Genomic DNA, 26995 nt, shown 5'->3' with positions numbered 1-26995 from the left:
GGCCATACAAGCTAATTTAATATATAACTCTATATTAGACTTTAGAGCATGTGTACAACACGTGTGCTCTTTGGAATTCTGTGGAGTGCTGGTCTAGTCCTTCGCATGTGCACTTATAAATGGATAAGCGCTCTGACAAGATCGATGCCCGGATCTGGAAACGAAGATTGCTGTAAAAACAATGTTAGGTATGAAAATTAACTGTTGTATAATTGTAAGAGTGCTTTTTGAAAATATCCGCATCCGTGGCCATGTCCAATCGTATCCGCCTTTTCCAACTACCCACATTGCTTTGTTGTGCCAAGTTGGGTGTGGCTTGGCATTGCTGATCAATTTACACTTTCAATCTGTACCCAGGTTATATAGAAGGGTAGTGTTAACAGGGTGATACATATGTATTTGTAACACATACAGGTGATGGATTGGTAGTTTCTAGTGGAGAGAAATGGAAGAGACATCGTACAATACTTACTCCAGCCTTTCACTTTGACGTACTCAAACTGTACTTACCAGTATACAATGATGTGTCCCACAAGTTGCTGGTGTGTTAACATACTGTGTGAAATGGTAGAGTATGTATAGTGTGAACCAATAGGAGATATGGAGTGGATTAGCTGATAGTGGAGAGTCAGTGGAGATCACTGGATACATATACTCATGTACCTTTGATATATTGATGAGGTGTATGTACTCAAGTGACAGTAATTGTCTAGGGGAGAAGTGAGTTACCGTAGGGTCGGGTTGTTAAGCGCATGCATCTATTAAGCACATATTATTTGTTAAGCGCATACACATTTCTTGTATACAATTTACCATGCATGATAAGCGCACATGGCCAAATGCGATGATAAAGCTACACACAGAAAGCTGAAAGTACTGAAATATTAATGTCTCCTCAAGCGCTGACGTCTCCCTTGAGGTCTCCCTTCACTTTGTATACAGCAAATCAGCCATCTGGATGGTGATAATCTGGTTTATCACGAAGGATTTCACCCAGAAATAAAGTGAAATATTCTTACACACTGGCGTGGCGACTATTAACTACTCTCACAATGTGGTTGTTCCGTGTTGCACTCACCATAATTATTTATTAGGCATATGCACCTAACAGATAGTATGATTCTTACAAAAGGTTTTCTCCAAAAATTATAAGCGCATGCGCTTAACAACCCGACTTTACGGTATGGTATTTATGGAGTCTACCGTATTGGATTAAAAACGTAAAGATCACAGTACGGATGAACACTTTGTTGTTCAGGTCCCTATAGTGGCCATGTAGTGGGATAGCAGTGTGTGTGTATGTAATGATCTTTCTGTTATGCAGGGATGGAAGTCCGTACCTTCAGGCAAATAAGGAGCTAACACAAATTCATCTCAACCGAGCCTTGTATGTGCTGATGTAATCTATTTGTCAGTAGAATAAACGATACTGTGAAAGTAGTATAGTTCCTCCATTATGACATGGTAGATTTATCAATGAGACATTCTGTCTGGTGCTTTATACACAAAATACTTTGCACGTGGCATAACAATTGGTCAAAATTAGAATACTGTAAATATATGCAGATCAAATCCTGTCATAGGATAAATAATATATAATTAGTCGGGTTTTTTTATACCCATGGTTTATTGTTGTAAGTAATGTGAAAAGGAATTTTCAGTCAGTGATGTAGCCAAGCCAAGGCCAAACTCTGGTACTTGGAGCTCAACCTGTCAGCCTAAAGTACAATTAATCTTACAACCAAAAGTCCTGGTAGCTTTGGTATTTATAAATGGCTGGTTACAACTAATGGTAAATATATTTTGAAATATATTTTGATATTTCCTTTTTTCCTTTTAAATTTACCTCAATTGTCTAACGTATCTAGGCATTTACAACAAATCTGCAATTTTGTTTACTGCCAATAAGGTAACCAATAAAAAGAACAAAGGGAAAATGTGAATGAGTAAAGTTTAAAGTATTGCACTAGCTGTTAGTGGTTGAAGGTATGTTTCATAACTACACCATCTGATGATCTTTGGTATATATACAAATGATTTTTCTAATATCAAGATAAATAATTCTATCATCCTTATTTCACAATAATATCTTGATAGTCCGATATGTGTGTCTTTTCAATAACGCAACTATAGTTATGCCAGCTAGCAATCTTGATATAATTATTGTCAAAATAGCATTATCTACTTCAGAAGACCTTCAAATATCTTTTTATCTTTTTGACATTTCTGATTGGGATGTTGCTATCCAGCATAACTGGCATTAAATTTTTATGACATTATAAAGTCTTGACCATGCTGATATTATTGTATGTGTAGTGTAGTTGTGTGTGTGTGTGTGTAGTGTGTGCCTATGTATTTCTTTGTTGTTTCTTCTTATGAACAGCAACCCACTTTATTTTTCTGACTTGATATATTATTCTACCCATTCTGGTCATGAATTCCTTCGCTATTGTGATGTTATTCATAAGTATTCAGAAGAGGTGATATTAAACAGAAGAAAAGAGCTACTGGAGGTATATTACATGTGATCTATTTACTTATTTATATGTAAGTCAGGCTTCACAAAGGGCACAACCAAGAAAGTACCTAGATTTTATGGATATTTTACTGACTGTAAAAGTATGTTAGCTATAATTGGCATAGTTGAACCAAACATAATTACTAAAGGATGAAAACGGTGTGGGGTTAACAGACACAGAGATCAGAGAAGAAGTGGACACGTTTATGTTTGCTGGTCATGACAGTACTGCAACAGGTGTGGATGTGTTTACTGATGTCAAGACAATATCAGTTAATCCGTCAATTGTAGGACTAGGGTGGGTACTCTATTGTCTGGCCATGAACAAGGAACACCAGGAACTGTGTAGGAAGGAGATCAGGGAGGTGTTATTCGGTAGAGACACTGATGACATCACATGGTAAAGTATTCATTACACCATTGTTAGTTGATATGTGTATACGGTTAGGGAAGATGTGTCCAAACTCTCGTATATTACTATGTGTATTAAGGAGTCATTGAGGTTGTATCCAGTGACTCCAACAGTTGGAAAACTACTATCAAAAGAAATAGTAATGAATGGACAGAGGCTTCCCAAAGGTATTTAGTCTGATCGTATAGTGCTTGTACTGTATTTTGTCAGATGTAGTGCATACTAGACTCTTATCCATTAAAACTCTCTGAAGACATGATAATGTATATCAGTTGTATCTCATGCATTGAGTAGCACATGAGACCAACCATGCACAGACATTTATTTACAATGTAAGTTGTGTTGCACATTTTAGCCAGATCTACACAATCTTGTAAGTATAAAAACACTCAGTAGCTTCTATTGTGATTAAAGTTTGACCAAGTACTGAGTAGCTACTGTGTTGCTGCAGATAAATTATATCTAGTGAAATAAATGTGACTGTTCTATTAAAATATTTCATTTTGTTACAAGGATTGATCATTGAATGTGCCCCCATATCCACTGCCTACATGCCTTGGGTGCTTTACTGTGGCACAAAGTGTCCCTTCTTTTACTTGCTCAACTTTATTTGGAATATTCTGAGAAAGATTTTACAAGATATACATACTTTAGGGACATGGATGGGAATTGGGATCTATGTTCTACATCATGATCCTTTAGTCTGGAATGACCCCGAGGTTAGTACAGTTCCACTGTATGTTTTGTGTTACTATTGTCTATGTCATTAGAAATTTGATCCACTAAGGTTTACTGTTGAAAACAGTAGGAAAATGGATCCCTTTGCGTACCTCCCATTTTCTGCTGGACCAAGGTAAATAATGACCTTAAGTCTCCATTAAACCTTAAATGTTCCCATTCAGCAATTTGACAACATAATATTTACTTGGTTGACTGAGTAAATGACTAAGTAGCTAGAGATCTAACAGCGAAATTTGATTTAGTGATGCCACAATATGAAAATTTTAATATGACAATAATCACAATATCATGGGACCCTTATATCACAATAGTAACAATATATTAAATGAATTGAATATTATGAAAATGTTTTCACAGGCTAAGTCAATCTGCCATGCTTATAACAATGATGTGATGTTGCCAGAGACATTTTGTAAATATCAAGTCACTTTGTGTTTTTTATAATGTTATCATGATATATATATCTAATCCAAAACAGTCAAGCTGTAAAAAAGAGTGCGGCCCTCAGAAAGGCTATGGTGAAAAAAGATGTGAAATCCAAGGTGGCGGCCAAGAAATGGCTGTGATGGTAGGTTAATGGTAAAAATTTTAATAACGACAATTCAGGTGAATTTGGTGCCGCTTGATCTTGGCACAAAATTCACCTGAATTGCCGTTATTAAAATTTTTACCATTAACCTACCATCACAGCCATTTCTTGGCCGCCACCTTGGATTTCACATCTTTTTTCACCATAGCCTTTCTGAGGGCCGCACTCTTTTTTACAGCTTGGCTGTTTTGGATTAGATTTCACTTCTTTTTGTATTTGTATAGCCGGCTTTGGGGCTTTTTTAACCTATCTTTTTTCTTTACCACAGGAAGAAGAGAAAGATGAAGAAGTTTTTAAATACTTTAACTAATTCTGATTTTATCAGTAAATGTACAAAATATATATATAATAATAATACATTTATTACATGTTAATTATTCCCTACAGATAACTTGTTTGCAACTCTCTACAGGGTGATTTGTTTGTATAGCTGAACTCCCTACAAGGTAACTTCTCCTAGCTGATCTTTCTACAGGGTGATTTGTTTGTAGCTGAGTTCTCTACATGGTGATTTGTTTGCAGCTGAACTCTCTACATGGTAGTTTCTTTGTAGCTGAACTCTCTACAATGTGACTTCTTCTAGCTGAACTCTCTACAGGGTGACTTGTTTCTAGCTGATCTCTCTACAGGGTGACTTGTTTCTAGCTGAACTCTCTACAGGTGATTTGTTTGCAGCTGAACTCTCTACATAGTGGTTTCTTTATAGCTGAACTCTCTACAAGGTGACTTCTTCTAGCTGATCTCTCAACAGGGTGAATTGTTTGTAGCTGAACTCTCTACATGGTAGTTTCTTTGTAGCTGAACTCTCTACAATGTGACTTCTTCTAGCTGAACTCTCTACAGGGTGACTTGTTTCTAGCTGATCTCTCTACAGGGTGACTTGTTTCTAGCTGAACTCTCTACAGGTGATTTGTTTGCAGCTGAACTCTCTACATAGTGGTTTCTTTATAGCTGAACTCTCTACAAGGTGACTTCTTCTAGCTGATCTCTCTACAGGGTGAATTGTTTGTAGCTGAACTCTCTACAGGTGATTTTTTTTGCAGCTGAACTCTCTACATGGTGGTTTCTTTATAGCTGAACTCTCTACAAGGTGACTTCTTCTAGCTGATCTCTCTACAGGATGATTTGTTTGTAGCTGAACTCTCTACAGGTGATTTGTTTGCAGCTGAACTCTCTACAAGGTGATACTTCTAGCTGATCCCTCTACAGGATGACTTGTTTCTAACTGAACTCTCTACAGGGTGATCTGTTCATAGCTGAACTTTCTACTGGGTGATTTGTTTGCAGCTGAACTCTCTACATGGTGGTTTCTTTGTAGCTGAACTCTCTACAAGGTAACTTCTTCTAGCTGATCTTTTTACAGGGCATATTTGTTTGTAGCTGAGTTCTCTACAGGGTGATTTGTTTGCAGCTGAACTCTCTACATGGTAGTTTCTTTGTAGCTGAACTCTCTACAATGTGACTTCTTCTAGCTGAACTCTCTACAGGGTGACTTGTTTCCAGCTGATCCCTCTACAGGGTGACTTGTTTCTAGCTGAACTCTCTACAGGTGATTTGTTTGCAGCTGAACTCTCTACAGGTGGTTTCTTTGTAGCTGAACTCTCTACAAGGTAACTTCTCCTAGCTGATCTTTCTACAGGGTGATTTGTTTGTAGCTGAATTCTCTACAGGATGATTTATTTGCAGCTGAACTCTCTACAAGGTGACTTTTTCTAGCTGAACTCTCTACAGAGTGATTGATTTTTTTGCAGCTGAACTCTCTACATGATGGTTTCTTTGTAGTACAAGGTGATTTCTTCTAGCTGATCTCTCTACAGGTGATTTGTTTGCAGCTGAACTCTCTACATGGTGGTTTCTTTGTAACTGAACTCTCTACAGGGTGATTTGTTTGTAGCTGAACTCTCCTACAGGGTGATCTGTTCGTAGCTGAACTCTCTACAGGGTGATTTGTTTGCAGCTGAACTCTCTACACGATAGTTTCTTTGTAGCTGAACTCTCTACAAGGTGACTTCTTCTAGCTGATCTCTCTACAGGGTGACTTGTTTCTAGATGAACTCTCTACAGGGTGACTTGCATGTAACTGAATTGTCTATCAGATTAACTGTTTGTAGCTGAATTCCGTACAGAATATCTTGCAATGTAATATAATTCTATAATGGAGTAAGTTATAAACGTAGCTGAATGCTCTATTAGGGTGACTGTTCTATTAGACTATCTCGATCTCGCATTTGCTACACGTAGTTGCCTTTCAAATTATAACTCAGTGGTTTGTAATCCGATTCTTCTGTACTACTGCAAGGACTTTCTATGATGATTATTCCAGCTATATACTGATTTTCAGCTCATTGCTCTAAGCGGTTTGCCTGGTAGATGTGAAAACTAATAGTTTTTTTATTCATAAAAATTGATTGCATAATTTTGACACAGGTTGGGTTTTGTGTCATATCTCCATGGTCTTTATCTCAATTCCTTTCAAACCACAAAAAGGCACTCCTACGATGGTTACTCCATCTACATATCAATTTTCAACTCATTCCTCCAAGGGGTTTACCCTGTAGGCGTGACAGACCTTCGACCTTATTTTACGCACATAATCGGTAATAACTCCGTGAATGTTCATCGGATTCCCTACTACGTTCAGTTATCATTTGTCTTCGTGGAAGTTGTTCTGCTGCTGGTCGGCCTCATAAAGATCTCACTGACTTTTCTCTTGCTGTGAGTGAGGGAAAGCTCCCTCTTTCTGACTGATGAACTATATGCAATTTTGTGTGTGTGTTTGAATAATTAAAAAATTATTAATAATAATAATTAAAAAAAAATTTAAAAAAAGATTCCTACCAAAGTTGGTACTGAGATCCGCCTTAATGAGCCCTTCAAGTGTGCCAAATTTCAGCCATATCCAAGTACGCATTCGTGTTTTATGGCGGATTTTGCGAAGTGTGCAAAATGAAGAAGAAAAAAATGAAGAAATTAAAACGAAATTTTGGTCACTCGTATCTCGGAAATGGCTGGAGCGATTCTCTTCAAATTTGGTATGTAGACTCCCCTAACTGGCCGGCACTTCTCTAGCAAATTTGGTTCCAATCGGATAAGGGATCACAGAGCTACATAGGTGTGAAAATTGCATTTTCTTTCTTCCTATTAATATACTCACGGTGTGGCGCACCGGCTTCTTGGGCCGTACGACACACTATCGTGTGTCTTGATAATATATTTTATTATATCATTTTCTCTATCACAATTATCATGAAGTGTTTCTATTACGATATACAATATATTGTGGCATCACTAATATTCTTTTGTTCATGGCCATACAGCTGTTGCTTGAGGCTATTTCATGTCTGATGGTGGGATTGTTAGGTTCCATTTATAACTTACATTTATAAGAAAATAGGTAAGTTCATGCCTTTTCAGTGATCTGACACTGTAGAGGTCTTGCAGTTAGTTCCCCTATTTCTTTTTGTTCAAGTATGTATGTTCACACAACAATGTACAAGTTAAACTAGTAAGTTATACTAAAGGAAGTGATACAATACTATCCCAGTAACATGTAAAATTCACTCTTGATTGTTAACTTGCAACATATTCATTATCATATAGCATCATAATTATACGGTACGGTGACAGTGGTACTATGTAATAGGGTTTGCCACTTTGCCTCCAAAATGTATATCTCCCAATAACCAGCCTCATGACACCTTGGCAGCATTGGTTAGGCATAATCAATGTAAACATGCATTCAAAACAATCCCAAACACTCCCAAATAGTTTCTATATAGAATTTTTATTTAACAGATTTTGTCTAACTGATGCCTTTAGCCAAGCATAACTCAACTATGGTTAAGGCTATGGGCTTGACCAGTCATTATTACTTAGGCTTGAGATGTGCTTTTTCATCCTACAATGCAGACTTAACTTTTCCCTCCTTTGTTGTCCTATTTTTTTCTCCAATATCATGTAGGCATTGATTCGTAGGTAGCACATTGTGGCTTCTATCACAAGAATTGTTCATCATTTTTGTATTGACCTGATTGATTGTAGAGGCACATATTGTATGTATTACACTGTTCTTAGTTGTATAATGCTTACTAACAAGTGGAACATAGCTGCCTGAAACAAAGTAAAATATATAACCATGTCATTTTTCAATAATTGATAGTCGAGGCATAACACTAAAATTGCTTCAGTAATTTCTTGGCTGCCACCTTTTGATATCTTTGTCAATTTTTGAACCTCTTTTCACAGCTTATTTGGTTTGGTTTATGTAGATAAAATATTATTTATTCTCATCGGAGTTTATAAACTTCTCTTTTGTAGGAATTGCATTGGTCAACGTTTTGCTATGTTAGAGATGAAAGTTACAGTTGCACACATTATAAACAAGTAAGTGACTGTTGCATACTACCAGTATAATATGCATGTAAAAAATTCTGTGGACTCCTATATTAATGTAATAAATGTACAAAACTGTTTTTTAAGCTGTTAGTTTTGTATGTGCACTGCTACTGGTATGATCCAATGAGATGTTTATGTTAAGAAACTGGTTCTGAGTTATATGTCATACAGTATATTAGGAATCATAGAAGTTTGCATTTTCTCACAAAAAAATTATTGATCAGAAACCAGCCTCACAATACCTTCATGGTGCCTTGGCAGTATTGGTTAGGTATAACCAAGCCGAAAGTGCCTTCGGTACTACCCAAAATGCTTCCAATAGGTTACTACAAAAAAATTTTTTAAATTATTCTAGGAATTTAACTAACTGCTTACTTCTGTCCTCCTTTGTGTTCCGTTTCTCTTCACAAGGTGTCAATTTGCAGTAGTGTGTGATAACTTCCCTACATTTGAAACAGGATTCATCCATATTTTCCATAGTGACTGAGATGCATTTTTATACTATTCTTTGTTTGTACCAACGCTGTGTAGCGGGCTGAACATAGCTGAAACTGAAGTGCAATAGCCACTTCTCTTTCAGTAATTGATAGTTGAGGTGCACGTTCCGACAGAATATTAAGTCTGAAGTTATTCTTTTTTTGATGCGGTTCACCAGTCAACAAGACCTAATTTAGTCATGGGTATAGTTTGAAGTAGGGATTAAATGTCCCCTAGTATATCTTCACTACCTTCCTTGCTTTATTTTTGTGATCCATAATCAAACTTAAAATTCCAAAGTTTTCCTTGTTCTGTTCATCTCGCTTACACCTATTACCGAACTTAACCTACTAATAACCGTAGGGTTATAGATAGTATTATTTGGAGAACACAGTGTATTGTTGTTCGGTGGGTTCCTGGTATGTGGATTATGACGTTAACTGGTTTTCTATTCACATTTATAATGGTTTCCTTATAGTTTTTATTCAAGAAGAACATTTTGTTTGAATAGCAATTAATACAAATTAGATAAATATTATTATTATTTATTATTATTTAATTTTGCTGTGAAAACTTCACAAACAGAAGAATATACACAAGATATAATATAATAAATAATGTTAGCTATTGATTGCAAAATAATAGTTATGTAGCAGAGGTTTGAATATGTCAGTGTTTTCCGCTTCAAAGATGTAGCGAGGTAGTACATTCCATTGCCTTGATGTTGATGGTATAAAGGAGTATTTGTAGGTGTCAGTGTTACAAAATGGTTCGATGAGTCTGAACATATGGCATGATCTGGTCTGTAGCTGGTACTGTGATGTCTGTAGATGAAACTCAGGTATGTATTCAGGTGGTAAATAGACATTTTGTTTAAGAATGTTGTATAGCATAGTTAAGGAGAGCTGTTCTCTTCGAGACTCTAGTGATTCCCACTTTAGTTCGTTAACCATCTGTGTTACACTAGCATGATAGGAGTATATACCTTTGACATATCGTGCAGCACGCCTCTGAACTTTTTCTAAAGTGATCTTGTCAGTTGTTAAATGAGGGTTCCAGACTGTAGTTGCATATTCAAGTTTAGGGCATACTAGGCTAAGGTAGGCTCTCTCTCTAAGGTGAATAAATGATGTCCTCAAGTTACGCTTTAGCAGACCAAGCATCTGATTTGCTTTGGAGGTGATAGATTGGATATGTAGGTGCCACTTCAAATCACTCTGAATAATGATGCCTAAATATTTGTAATGTTCAACAGGTGATATTTGAATGTTCAAGCTGTCTTAGTTCCTACAGATTTATTGTATACAATACATACAGGTTTATGCTGGAGGTGGACACCACTCACCTTGTGGAGCCTTACGTACATACACTCTTCAAACCAAAGGATGGAATTAAATTAAACATAATGCAAGTGCCGATGTGATTCAACAAGCTACGCATAAAATTTCTGGTTATCATGCATGACACTGATATTTTGTACACTGTAGTTGTATATTTTGTACTGCACTGCTTATAATTGTTAGTTACAGTAACTACGAATGTATACTCGCTACAATGAAGGATACTTTTGTTTTATATCTTTCAAAGTTGTAGTGTGTATCTATACATGGAAACTGTACAGAATTTAACAAACAAAGCTGTTTCTATATAGATCTACTAGCACATAATATGTTGGACTATCATACAGTACGTAGTAGAGGTTAGGGCTTTCCTACCCAAATATATCACCCAAAGCACAGCCTCATTTTCCCTTTCACGCCAGCTTGGTTGTATTGGTTAGGCATAACCAAGCCCAAAAATGCCTTCAGAGCAACCCCAAACCCTTCTAACAAATTTCTATGTATTTTTTTAAACAAAAATTTGTATAACTGAATTTTCTGCTAAAATGACTGCATGACTGATATGCTTCCAGCCAAGCATACTCAACTATTGCTATAACTCTACAGACTTGATTTCTTCACTGTTCCACATTGTTTTGCCTCGAGATGTGCCTTTAATTTCCCCAACTGCAGCAGCAGCTACAATGCATGTATCATGGCTTACCTACTTACCTTTGTTCTCCCATTTCTTTCTCCACTGCTGCATAGGTGTTGATTCACGGCAACATCTCATGGCTTCCATTAATACTACACTACCCTCAATACTATGTGCTTGTGACAGCTGCCACTTGACAAAAGCAATACAATAACTATATATGCTTAAAACATATGTAAGTGCTTATTATTAATATTATAAGGACTAAGGTTTAGGTGGGTCGGGTGTTTGTATCGGATACAACAAGGACACAAAGTGGGGACTGTGTAGACTGTTTGAGTCAGAGTTGACATTGAAAGGCTGCCAAAAGTCTTGATCATATATGTGCTTTGATTGTGAGGAAAGATTATTTAAATCAGTTACTGGTTAGTTATTGTAATATAAGTTCTATAGTTATTCTTAAAGTTACTTTGTTGGATGACTATACTTGTATATGCCACAAGAATAATCCTCTCTCTCTTCTCCAAACTTTTACTGGAGTGTGACCTTAGTGTGGCCTGGTAAAATAGCATTGTCATCTTCTCTTTCTCTAAAGCCACCTAGTGTTCAGGACCTGCAGAGCTTAGCAAAGGATATTTCATTGATAGAACTAACAAATACTGCACCAATAAATCTCACAAGGTATGTTCACTACTTTAATAAGGCTTTAACAAAAGGGTATCAACTGTGGGTTAGATTTAAGGGATCTGTATGGTGATGACTCTGGAGTACACGATCTCAACAAGCAAAATGCAGAAGATTATGAAAACCTACAAGTGAGATGTTTCAGTGCGCATCAGACATGGCAGACCACAGATCGTATATAATTATTTTGCACATAGACTAACATAATATAATATCTACACAAAAACAGCCAAGCTGTATAAAAAGGGTGTGGCCTTTAAAATGTCTGGGTGAAAATAAGTTGTGAAATCAAAAGTGGCAACCATTTCATGGCTGCAATGATGTAGATGATAATAAATTTTAATAATGCACAGTGGGTTCACTAGCTTCTTTTTGTATTTTAAATATATACCCAAAGCCAACTGTAAACTGGCTTTGAGGTTTGTTTTTACATAAATCATTGTTCCAATCTGCAGCTGCAATGAAGACAAACTAGCGCTCTACCCAGCACAGGAAATTTTTTGAGAATTCACCCATCTGAGGTTAAATCTGGTGTAAATTTGGAACAAAAATTTCTTGACTAGTTACACTAGCAATATCAACAAAGAATAACGAATGAAGTGTGATGTGATAGACCAGCTTCCTCCAGGACAAGACACTTCACACTGCATACGTGTTGTGGTACATTACTAAATTATAGTTCAATTAACTTAGAAATGCAATAACAACACGCACACATGCATGCACACTGTAAACAGTTAGTCTCTCCATCAGTTTAGTCGGTGGCTTGTGGCTTCTTGATGACTGGTTTGTATAGACGAACTGCAGGCTATAAAGGAACATGTACTTGTAAATGATGAAAGAAAAAACAAACAGTTTATATGTGTCACAGAATGCTTCTTAACTAAGATAAACAGGACACACCAGATACAGTGTACACAATTCAACAGATATACTAGAAGACACAACAGACATGCACAGAGGATACAGTAGAACAGAGGACACAACACACAAAGGATACAGCAGAACAGTGGACACAACACGCAGAACAGATCTAGAGGACATAACAGATAACAGACTTTTAATTGAGGTGCCAGTAGAATAGTTATTGAGGAAGTGGTTGATCATATGAGCTGCACATTCCATTAGGCACTTGTCTGAATTCAGAGAAGTAAAAAAATTACCATGCAACATAAAAAGTAATAACTTTTACAACTATATACTTAGAGTAAAAGTATTAGCGTGGACTTAAACAAATACCTTAATACAAAATAGGAATTATATACTTTCAAAAATATATAGTTAGCCATAAAAAAATTAGCTATGTGTGCTATAATTTTGACACTAAAATAACACCATAAAAAATATTAATGAGGTACGTATATTCATAGCTAGCTACAAAAAAAAAGTTCACATGTGACCTAGCCTGAGAAAACCGGTCTTATCGCCCATGTCAGCAAATTCGATTTTTTACCCAGGACACAAAGCTATATGAATAAACTATCTAATTCCACAATCAAAATCAGCTAGACTTGAGTGGTCTGGTTTTGCTGGCTGCTTTTCCCAAGCCGTTCAATGAGCTCTGGTCAGCCTGGGGATGACTGTATTTATTATTTATTTATTATTATTATTAGCACTTTACAGTGACCAGCACTGAAGTATGTGGCTGTACAGTTCTGTGGTGTTGATTAAGTACGTCTGCTGTGAATTTCCTTTCATTTTAGCCAGTTTTGAGACCTCACTGGCCCAAAACTTAGCCTAATTCATCCCTTGGCCTTCCTTTTCAATTTTTGAACACCATATGTATCTTTCCCGCCTCTCACCAAATTTGCAGCTCGCCTGATACAGTCAACCTCGGTTTAAAAACTATCTAAAATAGCGGGAAACTTAGTTGTTGGCTATTTTCACAGTGGATGCTCTGGAAGGTAAGGAATTGGTGTAAAGCGTGTGAAAATTTGGTACACATAGCTTCAACCGTTGGCGAGCTACAACACACTAAATACTTTAAACCGGCGTTTCTCGATACTTTTAAATAGGCGATAAGCCCGGTTTTCCCAGACTGGGTCACATATACACATGACAGGTTTTCCCTTTTACGGAATCCGGATTTCCCTGTGAAACTTACGAAGCAGCCACTCCCAAATACTTTAGCATGCATCACGTGAAGCCAGACAATGGCGAGTGGAGGCGGCGATGTAGAGAAGGAATGGCAACAGATTAAGGAAGAAATAACTTGTTCCATCTGTGGAGATCTTTTTGCTGATCCGAAGACCATCCCGTGTCTACACACGTTCTGTAAGCGATGTATAGAGAGGAGCATAGAATCTAATAAGAAAATGGCGGTCATTGTATGTTGTCCGTTATGTCAGTCGTGCACCACTTCCACAAGACGGGATGATGGCTTCTATTCCAACTAGTTTTACTATAAGCCGTTTTGTAGAAATTTTTAGAAAGCATCAAACTGTAAGTGCTGAAGAAATTTCAGAAACCGAGTGCACATAGCTATCAAACAATTAAGCGACTGTAAAAAATTTCTTTTTCGTTTACAAGATACACGCGTCTACACTGGAAGCAGGTTTTCAAGGCTCTGTCATGGAGCGTCAGATAACTTTTAAACCTTTCCCCGGTTATAGCAGGAATGGCCAAGATGACATCTACTTTCACGTAAAACGCAACAGCTTAATACGGCCTTTTTCATGGTACAAAGTAGGGGGTTTAACATTACACATAAAACCATTGGCAATGAAAATATTGGCTCACCCCAACAATCCAGGCGCGAACTTTTAACGAATCCCGGTGATACAAGGCTAGATCACTCCTTGCTTAAATACTTCAGCTAGTTATACCGTTCGTTACGAACGTTATACATGATACAAATAATTTTATAAAAATCACCATCTCAATCCAATAGTCGCATACCCCGGCTGAGTACTAATTATTAGTGAAGCGCGCGCTATATTGCGTGGGCGAGTTGCAATGAAGCATTCCTTTCGTGAATGTTTAATTCATCAACTTTTCAATGGTCAATAGCCATTGTACATCATGCTAATAACACGTTAAACTATTTTGATCACATGATCCAACTTTGTAAATGTAATCAACTAAATATTAATTTTAAAAAAAATGGTCAATATAAAACTTTCAAGTTAGCTGTCTGCAGATCTCCAGAATGTAAACCTGTGGAAATAACGGTCACATTTTAATTGGTGAATTTAAAAAATCTTTATCATGCACACACACACTCACACACACTACACTACACTACACTACATATTCACATAAAAATAAAACACTACAAGGTATGGTAAGGGTTGTTTACATTAGTTAATTTTGTGGTCCACCACATATAGCAACAAGGGAAATGTGTATCTGTGATCAAGAATTTAATTTAGATTCTAATATCATAATTAGATGATCAGACTACCTTTGTCAACTAGAGATGAACTGACTTTTGGTAAAAAGCGAGGGATAGCCAATGCCTTGGGACTCTTGTACACTATGTGAGAAATCCAATCAGAAATACACAAATATTTTAGAAACCAAATCCTAAATCCAAAATCACGTAAAAATAATGGAGAAAGTGAGTTTAACAAAGTAGACAATGATCGATCACGAATAGCTAAAACAAGATGTAGATCAACAACTGTACAGGTAGTTACTAGTTAGCAATCTCACTAAATGCTTTTAAAATACATAAAGATTGGGACTCTTGTACACACCATTTGGGTGCTTTGCGTGGGCGTTGGCAACCCCTCTGGTACACCATTTCGGTGTTTTGCATGGGCGTTGACTACCCCTCGAAAAAAACAAAGACTATACAGAAGATAAGCCCTGCACAACTACGTGGGTTTCTTTGTACAAAGCATACACTCACCTTATTTGCACAGTGCCCAATCGTCATCACGGACGCTTTCACCTCCCACCGTGCACTAAAGTAATAGAAACATCATTAAAATAATAATATAAGCATTAATATTATTATAGCATAACACAGCAGCTCAATATTACAGCATGATAAACAAACCAAAGTATTTATACAGAAAACTACGTCCTAGACATTTAATCGTCTTTGAGCAAGGCCATTTTAACGAAGGCGCAAATTGTGCGTGGGTGGGCAATTCATTACATTCTGTTCGCCGTTTATAACTATCACTGGCAAACTAATGTATATACAATATCAAAGAACGTATATATTTAAACAGTTGCATGATACTTATAGACTGTTTTTTCACTGTCAACCACTTCTTGTGCGTGGGCGACCCATCACCCCTCCGCACCCTCCCACCCACTCACCCACCCACCCCCTATATGATATACGTGCTATACAGGTGAGCATATTAAAAGTTGCTAAAATTAACAGGTTTCTGTAGAATCAGTTTTTTAAAAAAAATTCTAATTGAACAAACAGTAGCTAGCTACATTTTCATACTATAGCTGAATGACATTAAAATATATTGAATTGTTCTGATATGAGTAATTGCGAGAATGATTTACGGCCTGCTGTCACGTGGTGCATGAATTGTACAGAGTCTTTATGTCGCAATTGTAATGAAATGCACAAAAAGCTAAAGGGATTGAAATCACACAAAACTATACCCATAGTATTATGGAATCAAAGTTCCAAGCATGCCAAGGGAGATACACAGGTGGAGAAGGAATTTTGCTTATACCACACAGATCGGACACTAGACCTGTACTGTAAGACTTGTAGTAGTTTAATATGTCGAGACTGCAACTTGAAGGATCACTCCCATGGTCATGATTTTGATTTTGTTGATGAAGTAATGGATGAAGAAAGAGAAGATGAAACAGGTCACTGCTCGACTGAAACAGTTGCTAGAACAAGTAAGAAATGGAGTAGAGAAAATTGAACATTGTGAAAAGCAAGTTGATATTGAAAGTGAAGCAAATATTGAGAAGATAAGAGTTACATATGATGAAGTGTACAAGTTGTTGAAGCAGCAACAAGAAGAAACAGTTGGAAAGGTGAACATCATTAAGACTTCATTTAAAAAGATACTCGCTGTACAAAAGGAAAATGTGAAGTTAATAGAAAGTCAATTGGTCAGCTGTGATAAATTTTCTGAAAGAACTGTAACAGTTAACGGAGCAAAGCAATTACTAATGTACAAAAAATGGATTGAGAATAGAGTTGATGAACTAGCGAAGCTAGTGGAACATACTAGCCTTGATCCAGAGTGTAAACCAAGTGACATGATTGTCAACTACCGTAAACCAATTGAATCTGTCAGTGATTCAGTTTGTAAAGTGTTTTGTCTTCCGATTGTACTGTTAGTTGTCCAGTAGTAACTAGTGGTGAAATTAAAGTGACTGTTACACTGAAAGACACTTTTGGATTTTCTGTAGTGAGCCAATCAAAAGATCTAGAAATCCGTTGCAACGAGGAGAGGGAGTTTTTACAGGATACGCATATTGAAGAAGAGTCAAGAGGACAGTACCATGTATGGTATAATCCTAAAAGAAAGGAAGATCATTCGTTATCAGTTTACTGGAGAGGATTGCTTGTGAACCATGAAGAAGTTAAAGTGTCGACGAGCATTCGTGACTATAATAAGCTCAAACAGGTGGCAAAGATCATAGACAAATATGGACCAACTAACCAGCAATTAAATTATCCTTATCTGTTGGCTAAAGGACCGAACAATGAATTGATTGTTTATGACCATTCCACAAAACAGTTAGTAATATTTGATATACACTTCCAATACTCTCATGTTATTGGTGGAGCAGGTAGTGGAAATGGAAAGTTTCAGTACACCACTGGAATAACAGTAGACAAGAAGAAGGGATATTTATATGTTGCAGATTGTAACTTACACTGTATTCAGAAATTCAAACTAAATGGAGAATTTGTTTCCCAGTTTGGCACCGAAGGTTCTAATGATGGTGAACTAAACTGTCCTGATGGCTTGGTTTTTTCCCAGTCAGAACTATTGTTTGTATGTGACAAGGACAATAATAGAATTCAAGTTTTCAAGTCTGAACAGTTTTCTTACTGTTTTGGAGAACATGGCACAGAACGTGGTACCTTTAATCACCTGACACTGAACAATAGTGAAGATCAGTTGTTCATTACAGACTGTTACAATCACAGAGTCCAGGTATTTACTCCAAAAGGACAGTTCCTTAAAGTATTTGGTAACTTCAAATTCACTGATCACTCCTTCAACTTGCGACGTCCAGTTGGGATACACTCCACATCAGATGGACATTTATTAGTAAGTTCATATGACAACCATTGTGTGTTGGTGTTTGAAGAAGATGGGAAGTTTACATCAGCCATTGAAGGTACCTATCAAGGAAAGAAAAGGTTTAAGTATCCACGTGGAATAGTAATGATGGATAATGGACAAATAGTAATAGCTTGTAGGAAGCTAGTTGTATTTTAGCAATATATGTACTAACCCTTTTATAGGTAGTTTAGATAGGTAAGATGTGCATGATTTATTTAGTAGAGCAGCTAAGCAACAAATTTTGATGAAATCGTTCATTTTGTAATAAAAGCACCAAATTTTTTGTGGAAGTTGAGTAAGGTATACTACATCATTTGAGATACTACGTCAAAATCATTGCCTTAGGGCATATCTGAAAACATGTAAACTAAGTTACAAGTCCATTTCTAGCTGGTCGGGAAACCATATAAGTGCATCCCAATTTTTTGTTTTTGCATAAATAGCCTGAATGCATTTCAAATTTACAGGTACAATCAGAAAATCTTTCAAAATGTATTGCTTTTAAATACCTCTAATGGAGAGAATATTTCAGTGCAAAAAGCACAGGCACAACGCAATGAAAATAATACATTGTATATATATATGGCTTCGTATACCTTGACTGTCCATACTTCTTAACACTGCAAGCTAATGATCATGACCTGGATGGACACTTGGTCAACTTTTGGATATGACTATACTGAGTCTTTTACTGACTATAATTATATATTATGCAACCTAACCTGGGTAAGATTTGGTTTGCTGTCAGACTTTTATTCCATTAACATAGTTATTCAGTTGTAAATTAAAATGTATCATGGCATATTGGCTGACCTTCCATCCTCAACCACTAGCAAAAAATTGTGTATAAACACAACATGGTCTTAGATCCTGGCTGATTTTAAATGACGTCAGCCTCTAACTACTCTGCAGGGTAGTAACAGAAAACAGTGTAACACACAGAATTCTAGCAAAAACAGGTATGGAAATCAATAGGCCTGAGTCAAATATGCTCAAAATTTTGCCTAAAATGCTTTCAGATAGTTACCAAAATTTTCACCTATTATGCTCTTCAAGTGTTCCCATTATGCTTGCATTATGCTCGTTGGGTAGCAACATTTCTTACAATTATATGGGAACATTTTAATCAGTGAATGCTCTATTAGAGTATTTCACTACAAATAGGGACGCGTCTATTATGGTGGAATAATTTCGGGAATAATAGGTAGTGAAAAGAATTCCGGAATAATCGGATGAGTTCTAGGAATAGCTAATTAGTGCAAAGTTATAAGTTTTTCTTGTAGTGTGATACAAAAATGTTTTGAATACACCACTGAAACAGTGCAAGCATAAAAACGGTTGAAAAGATCGAGATACTCTATAGAGCAGTCACTTATACTCTAATAGAGCAGTCAGCTTCGAGTCCATAATTCTAATATAGCAGTTACTTACGTAAAACTCTAACTAAAATGCTTTCTTTTGCACAAATTCCAGGAATAATTTTGGGAATAATAGGTTAATTTAAAAAGAATTACCAGAAAGAATAATTGGAAGAATAAATAGCATAATAGACCCCTGCCTAACTACAAATTGACTGTTTTATTAGATAGTATCGATATGTATAATGCTCTGCAGTTTCCCCTTACTGCTCTGTTAGGGGGTATCGATCTATATTTTCATGGAATTAAGCTCCATAGTTTAATATCTATGGTTTGAAATATCCACCTAATATGCTAGCATTATGCTGGCATAGCACTCCAGACATATTGTAGGCCTAAATGGAAATAATTAAAATATGGACTGAATTTTTTCAATACTTCTTTTTCTTGATATCTACTCTAATAGAGCAGTCACATTGCATTATTAATTCAAAAACTTTATAGCCGTAGTGTAACCTTCCTTATAACATTTCAATTTGGAATTGACTCACTGCTGTATAAGAAGCTACTTGAAGGTGTGTATTTAATACATTTATGATAGATAACAAACATTTTCTGAATGCAAACACTCTGTAATAATCACCATCGGATACAGTATGCATGTAAAATAAACTCTCAATCAGCTACAGCTGTTTATATAGTAGAGCAACAGCATCAAAACTGGATATGCATGCTCTCTGTGAGGAAAGCATTAAATTAACAATTATTATGATTCTACCAATGGTATATGTATCTTGTTTATGGTCTCCTTTAAAATTTTATTAGCTTTCCCAGTTGAACTTGATTCAAAAACTCCTAAACAATTCAATGCACTTCTATTTAGGATAGTAGAGTGACTACTCTATTAGATAATAAAAGGTTCATCTTCCCCTCTAGATCTTTCTGAGGAATAAACTTGAAATGTTCCTCAGTTATCTTGAAACCTATAACGGATTCCATTCTTTCCACAAAGATGAGTTTTAGTTTAAACGAAACAGTTTTCACTATAACACCATTATCATCCATTGTGGTAACTAATTTAGCACTTAGCTACCTGGTATTATACAAGTAGGCATACAGCCTGAATTAGAAGAAACTTAAACTACAGAAGTTGATTTTTAAAATTATACTTCAGGTTTTAGTATGACTGTACCCTATCCACTACTCTTCTTTGATAGCTAGGTGCTCAATAAATTAGTGTGAAAATATATTACTACACAATCCAATTTGTTTATATCAAATGTTTCAAAATGATATCATCAGAAAGGTTGATAATTTGTGGGATAATTTCGAGGCAACCATCTTCTTAAGGCAGTAGAATAGTGTCCCCATCCCAGTTTGTCAAACACCTGTTAAGAGTGATAGTAGCTTACTACAATATGGTAGTGGAAGTTTGGACAACCTTGATGAGCTCTAAATCTCGATCCTTGTTTGGTCCGGTATCACTACTTTCTTCTTCAAGTAGTTTAGCCAAAAAGGCATTGTATTGTAAAGCTCTTGCAAACTGTATCCGAAAACTCCACAACTGTATAAATTAATAATATATTGCAAGATGCACAATCTGTAGTGGTTGCCAAAATGGTACAATCTCTAGTTTACTTCTTGGTGTATTGACTATACCTAAGTATCTTTAGAGTCTAATAGTTGGTGTAATGTGATGTATATTTCATTCATTCTATCAATATATTGACGAAGGATCAGTGACATTCTCTTTGAGCTCTCTTGCAATGACCACACCCTATAAGACACATTTGTGTACACACACATGCATGTACGCACACACACGAAACATGTTATACAGGAACAGCACAAGGAATTACTATACCAAAGGGATATTGCATCCTAGTGCAAGAAATGACAACTACAAATTAGTAGTGTGGTCACACAGTACATTTTAGCTATGATGGGGATCTGCTTGAAATTATCACTATAATGAGGTGGTTTTATTAGTCATGAAGAACAGGTATACCTTTGCTATCACTATAGGATATTTTCATGGTCACTATAATGAGTAAGGAGATCATAAACTACAAATTGTTTACCTCTGCCAAGAGACAATCCATCAAGATCTTCTTAGTCTTCTCCATTTGACTGTAAAGATAAAAATGATGCAATACACCATGGACTGCCTGCCTAGTAATTAATAATAAAGACTATTGGTGATTGTTCTATTAGGATACATTACAGTAGTACAGTATCACCAACTAACCTTTGCTTATCACTGGCTCCAACACTAAGGTCCATCTTAGTACCACAGTAAGCTAATACATCTTGTGTATTCACCTGCTTGTATACCTCAGCCACTAGTGATGCCACAGTTGGCTGATACTGACACTACAGAGAAGTAACACTTGTAATGCTTTGTGATAGGGCTGAAACAATCATGGCTTTTTAGTATTCGAGTACTCACGAATACTAGTTGCATGTAGTCATACCAATTTGACATGTTTTGTACCAACCTTTAACAGTTTACAGCTTTTCAAGTAACAACAATGATACACACACTGTATTAAAGTACTGATGTTAGTGTTCCTGACAAAAAAGCTATGCCAATCAAACTCTATAGCCTTCTTTGTGTCACTCCCTGATGACAAATACATCATGTGAGCTGATCTTAGCGAATACTCGAGTACCAATTTTACTATCCGAGTACCAAATCCTTAATGAGTACTCATCGAGTATTAGTATTTGTTTCAGCCCTACTTTGCAACCTTCATTCCCAACATCAACTACAGATCTATAGTGGTACCATAACAGCAGAAAATTCAACAGCAAAATTATATGACAAATAGAAGGGTATGTTTATTTGACAAATTTATATTTGATGATTCCCTCACTGGTAGAGGACCGCGTTATGTATTGCATGCATATTCAGGGCACACATGCTGCTCGAGTAAACACAAAATACTGCTGTGTGTTCTATTAGAGTGTATTGTAGAAATTACCGTTTTGTCTTCAACACAGCAAGATAGTTTAGCCATTAAGAAGTCCAAATCACTACCAAACTCACTTTCCAGTTCTGAGATATCAACCACCTTCTTCCTGTATGAAGGATAGAGAATTGAACCTTTGTGTAGTGCAGTGTACGAGTAGTGTATGTGTTGTGTTGTGTGTAGTGTGAGCACTATACAACTACAATTACTTCATCCATTGTAACTTTAGATCCTTCAATGCCTTATCATATTCCTGAGTGCTACTACTACCACTACTACTACTACTGGTACTTGATGGTTTAGCTGCTGGTGATCTCTTTGGTTTCTCTGATAACAAGTACTGGACTGGATAGTGTACCTGGAATAGAAAACCAGGTAACATCATAATCCACATACCAAGAATCCACTGAACAACAATACACTGGGGTGTTCTCCAAATAATGCTATATCTATAACCTTATGGGTATTTACAAGCTTTCACCCTCTTGTGGCCCGTAGAACACTTATGATGTAACATTGTCCAGCTGTATGCAAAGTCAGTTACTTCAATACATTCACACATGTTTATAGAAGTACTCTAATTGAACAGATGCAGCTAAGTAACACTACACATACAATCCATGCTGTAACTACAATGTGATGCCAAGGAGTGGTTTTGATATAAATGTCAGGACACAGTGTGGTCAGGATGGCTACAATTAAAGGTGATGAAGTCAATAATAATAATAATTATAAGAATTAGAATTATAGTAAGAATTATAGTGTTGTGATGGGATATGTGAGGGCACGATTATCATTTGCAATCATTCGAGCAGCCTTATTATGTGTGCGTGGATCACGAACGAAATGGAGATCACTAAGTTTGGCAGATGGAGCGGCTATTGATGAGACATCTTATTGACAGTTGTGACAGATATATTCCTTTTTGTTTAATTGTCATATTTACTGTTGTTTCATTGTGTGTATGCTTTAATGTGTTTTATTTAAATAATAATTATACAACCAAGTAGTAAGAATAATAAGAAATGCGGTTAAAATTACGTCATTAATAATGAATAAATAAATAATAAATAATGTTTGAGAAAACTACGAGGCCTAGAGACATGAACTAAGCGGGGATAGATTCGCCTGTGAATGAAGGCACAACCGTATAATAAGTACGCCTGTTCGTGCTGATGACTTTACCGTACGTGTAATTCTATATAACGCCGGACCGGCACCACGCCCTTGTATTGCTCGAACGAGAAGATTAGTAAACGTCCGCGGAGAGGCCAGGCGCCACTTTACTGGTAAGCAACAACATTACAAGTATGTTTAAAACAGTGTATTTTGTGTGCAGGATATTCGCTCCAGGCGTCATGCAGTGAAGGACCAACTGATGACCAGTTGGGATACCAGCTGATGCGCTTATAAACAACCAGCTGGAACAGCAAGGTAATGAGTAATGTAATACTTGTACCGGTAGTTGTATTATAGGTCTACATCTTCATCCTTCATCTGGCTTGCTAGCGGCTGGAATTATTTTCATTATACCGACCGCCACCTTCATCTGGCTTGCTGGCGGCTGGAATTATTTTCCACTCGGCTTAACTACTAGTCTACTGTGAGTCTGTAATAGCTAAACAAGAAGCCGATGCAGTGCTGCATATACAACAATGTGTAACTATCTCCTGTATGTTGTGCATGGCTGTATGCATAATATTATAGACTGTGATCACTGTGCCAATGCCACACCGCTGATATACAGGTACATCACCAGTGGCCTCTAGTTACAACAGAGTCTGTTGTGCCATATTGGCTTGATTGGGATCAATTGCTAATTGTGCCTTTACCATATCCCTTATTCTGCATAGCCTCACTTCACTGCTGAGTCATCTTCAGAGACACGTCACACCTACAATATATAGTTACTTTCAATATAGCTAACTTAACTTGGTTTTTTGTGTAGGTTGTGTTTTAGTATTGTGGTTTTCTGATGCCAGTTAAACTCCCTTGCCTGTGTACGTATGCATATGTATCATTTCCACAGGTACACACACACTACTCTGAGTGTTTCCTATGGCACTGTTTATACTTGCCCAATGGGTAGGTTGCAATGTTGGTGTATGTACTTGGTTGTATGTGACGCGGTCCTAGTAATAATAATAATAATAATATGGTCTTGCAAAAGTGACAATGGACAGACAGACAGAGAAATGTCTGTTGTGTCTGGGGGACCAGCCCCAAAATAATACAACTAACAGTGCATTATAAACCACCAACGTTAGGTCATCACTAACTTCTTTCTTTACATTGTCCGCTTTGCTGAGGGTGAGCTTTCCTTTCAGAAGATCACCTGATTGGTAATTCTTAGGTAACCTGAAAAAATAATCACACAAATGCACAGTCAAACAGCTATCCTCATCCTTAGCAGGGGAGAAGAAATGGGAGGGGAAAGTGCCTCCTCACTTTTTCCAATACCCAGTTACTAACATACAGTAACTTTTGTACCTATTCTTACCAACCTACTTTTGATTTAGTAGGATTTGTGATAAAGGTTATGCAAGAATGGAATACTATGTGAATTAGCTGGGATCAAGATACTCTAATAGAGCAGTCACCTAACTACTCTAATAGAACATCCAGTGGTACATACAAGTTATGCTAGAGTATATCTATTAATGAAGTGTGTCTATTTACTGATGTATCTACTTGTACAGTATCTGATTTTAAAATATTTTGTAATTGCCAGCTTTCCACGTAACTTCTCCCCCACTTTGGAGTACTACTGTTCTCCACCCCTGTATACATATTATTAGAATAAAAGTATAGTAGGACCAATCTCAAAACTCATGATCATCCAAATACACCAACAATGGCTGTCCTACTAGAATACTTGAACATGGCACTGGGTTTTATTGTCTATCTAGACAGATAAAAACTTTTGTGACAGAGCTGATACAGGTAATAGAGGTTCCACTGTATAACAGAAAATTATAAGCACCTAAAGAGCGTGATGCTAGTGGTTTCAACATTTGTCTAATTACTTAACCTCAAGAGCCATGATGAGTCTAAGTACTTGTGTGCTATTTGTAAACTAAAAGAGTCTGAACAACTCTTACAATACTGTAACAATGAACTAAGTAACCATTTTGTAAGCTCTCTGTGCCTTTCAGCGCTTATGAGTTCCTGTCCAAACACACCAATGACTGTTCTATTAGAATAATTGAATATTGTGCTGGGTTTTATTTTCTATCCAAACTGGAAACTGTTGTGACTGAGCTGATGTACAGGTGCTTGGTAATAGAGGTCCCACAGAAACTCAAGAATTTCCTATTGTCAGGAGCTATAGAAATAATCATTTCATAGCACTTGTAATAAGAGGCCTTCAAAACCAAAAATGCCATTTCTACTGGGAGAAAACAATGTTTTACCTCTACAAAATACTGGTAAAGGTGACCGGATAGTTTCTGCACACAAAAACAGTTGGCTTGCCAGACTACTAGTACTGTAGCAGCACATAACGTGACCTACTTGTCTTCAAAGTAGGCCACATTTCTAGGAGCCAGTTTCTTGGAATGCCACTTGTTGGAAGAGGTGAGTGCATCAGCCATTGTAGAGTAGAGGTCAACACTAATACTGGAGGATAACTTCACTTCCAGTGTCATCACCAAATCCTTCAGGGACTCCAGAGTGGTACGCTTCTCATGAACCACCTGTAAGTGGGATGGAAATTTAAAAATCTAGAATAGAGTGGGTACTACTGTTCTAGACCCAATAACAGTACAGATGTTCCTAACTTAGGCCACTCCAAATAAATTCTCTGATTCTCGTCCTGGACTAAGGCATATTTCCATGCGGGCGGGCAGTCCATTTCCATTATAAGGTTGGCAGCTTTTCAAGCCATTATTTGCCTGGCACAACCATAAACAGCTGCTTTAAAGCATGCTTAAGCTTGTTCCTTCCTTTTAAGTTGCAAAAATAGCACAAAATACTGAGTTAATAGCACTGCTGACACTGTTTCAAGATGGCTTTTACTGAGCCTGTCAGTATGCAATAATATAACCGGAAAATAATGAAAGAATACGGAATAATGGAATATTTAGAGCCTGACAGTAACCAGATGCGGGCGGTGGACGGGAAACAGAGAATTTATTCAGAGTGGCCTTAAGTAGAGGGGCCAAACAAATACTCTTGACTTCACTCTCTGCTCCAAATCATCCCTCATTAGACAAGTGTACATAAATGCTGACGAGACTAGTACCAGCTGCTGATACATCTAAGAACATGCGTTCCTCATATTCTGTGTCAGAATGATAGGAGTCGCCACCAACTCTACAAGATACGCTTGTATCCACGAAGTCGTCATAAGAAGTGAAGTTACAAAAGGCCTTGCATCAAAATGATCGTGAGACTCCATTTTGTGCGCTAACGCTCACGGGATACCTGTACGTCACGCAAACGCTCACGAAATGCATCACGGGATTCGAACACTGGTGAAAACCCGAGTGAAAACCTCAGTACAGTTTGTGCGTCGCGCCAGACTACCACGCGTTGGGCAATGGAGAAAACCACGGGGAACACGCCACCAAAAATCGAACACTTGGTTAGAGAAAGGTTACCATGCGATTGCTCTCTGTTTGACCGATGGAGTGGACGTTGG

The 26995-nt window shown here is 36.9% G+C and overlaps 3 protein-coding genes and 2 long non-coding RNA genes across 7 annotated transcripts in view; 2 read left to right on the top strand and 3 right to left on the bottom strand.

Annotated features, from left to right (window-relative positions):
- The window catches only part of LOC136239741 (cytochrome P450 4B1-like), a 34898-nt gene extending 24244 nt beyond the window's left edge, over window positions 1-10654 (top strand). The window contains exons 4-15 of one of the 3 annotated variants that reach the window (XM_066030467.1): window positions 415-542; window positions 596-720; window positions 1325-1387; window positions 2384-2513; window positions 2557-2619; window positions 2668-2755; window positions 2810-2918; window positions 2967-3097; window positions 3585-3649; window positions 3701-3783; window positions 8578-8643; window positions 10450-10654. In XM_066030467.1, the coding sequence (XP_065886539.1) occupies window positions 415-542; window positions 596-720; window positions 1325-1387; window positions 2384-2513; window positions 2557-2619; window positions 2668-2755; window positions 2810-2918; window positions 2967-3097; window positions 3585-3649; window positions 3701-3783; window positions 8578-8643; window positions 10450-10555 (1157 nt within the window). In that variant the 3' untranslated portion in view covers window positions 10556-10654. The remainder of the gene's footprint in view (window positions 1-414; window positions 543-595; window positions 721-1324; window positions 1388-2383; window positions 2514-2556; window positions 2620-2667; window positions 2756-2809; window positions 2919-2966; window positions 3098-3584; window positions 3650-3700; window positions 3784-8577; window positions 8644-10449) is intronic. The other 2 variants (XM_066030469.1, XM_066030468.1) reach the window with 2 other exon arrangements.
- Window positions 10655-12488: 1834 nt separating this feature from the next.
- LOC136240682 (uncharacterized) lies at window positions 12489-14636 on the bottom strand. The gene is made up of 3 exons (XR_010693923.1): window positions 14530-14636; window positions 12849-12926; window positions 12489-12598 (listed from the first exon to the last, which is right to left on the bottom strand). It is a non-coding gene; the product is annotated as an uncharacterized lncRNA (long non-coding RNA).
- A 211-nt stretch (window positions 14637-14847) lies between these two features.
- LOC136240840 (uncharacterized) lies at window positions 14848-15754 on the bottom strand. The gene is made up of 2 exons (XR_010694003.1): window positions 15644-15754; window positions 14848-14946 (listed from the first exon to the last, which is right to left on the bottom strand). It is a non-coding gene; the product is annotated as an uncharacterized lncRNA (long non-coding RNA).
- An 803-nt stretch (window positions 15755-16557) lies between these two features.
- LOC136239932 (E3 ubiquitin-protein ligase TRIM71-like) lies at window positions 16558-18179 on the top strand. The gene is made up of 2 exons (XM_066030674.1): window positions 16558-17032; window positions 17077-18179. Exons 1-2 carry the CDS (start codon window positions 16558-16560, stop codon window positions 18177-18179), a joined length of 1578 nt encoding a protein of 525 aa, XP_065886746.1.
- Window positions 18180-20587: 2408 nt separating this feature from the next.
- LOC136240981 (tripeptidyl-peptidase 2-like) lies at window positions 20588-26793 on the bottom strand. The gene is made up of 9 exons (XM_066032074.1): window positions 25867-26793; window positions 24633-24711; window positions 22563-22711; window positions 22366-22462; window positions 21630-21754; window positions 21463-21511; window positions 21041-21158; window positions 20823-20945; window positions 20588-20769 (listed from the first exon to the last, which is right to left on the bottom strand). The coding sequence occupies exons 1-7, from the start codon at window positions 25998-26000 to the stop codon at window positions 21099-21101; spliced, it is 693 nt and encodes a 230-aa protein (XP_065888146.1). The 5' UTR covers window positions 26001-26793; the 3' UTR covers window positions 20588-20769; window positions 20823-20945; window positions 21041-21098.
- Between the last annotated feature and the right edge of the window lie 202 nt (window positions 26794-26995).

Source organism: Dysidea avara, chromosome 12, assembly GCF_963678975.1.
Source record: "Dysidea avara chromosome 12, odDysAvar1.4, whole genome shotgun sequence".
Taxonomy (NCBI): domain Eukaryota; kingdom Metazoa; phylum Porifera; class Demospongiae; order Dictyoceratida; family Dysideidae; genus Dysidea; species Dysidea avara.
This window is presented reverse-complemented; position numbering and strand designations above follow the sequence as displayed.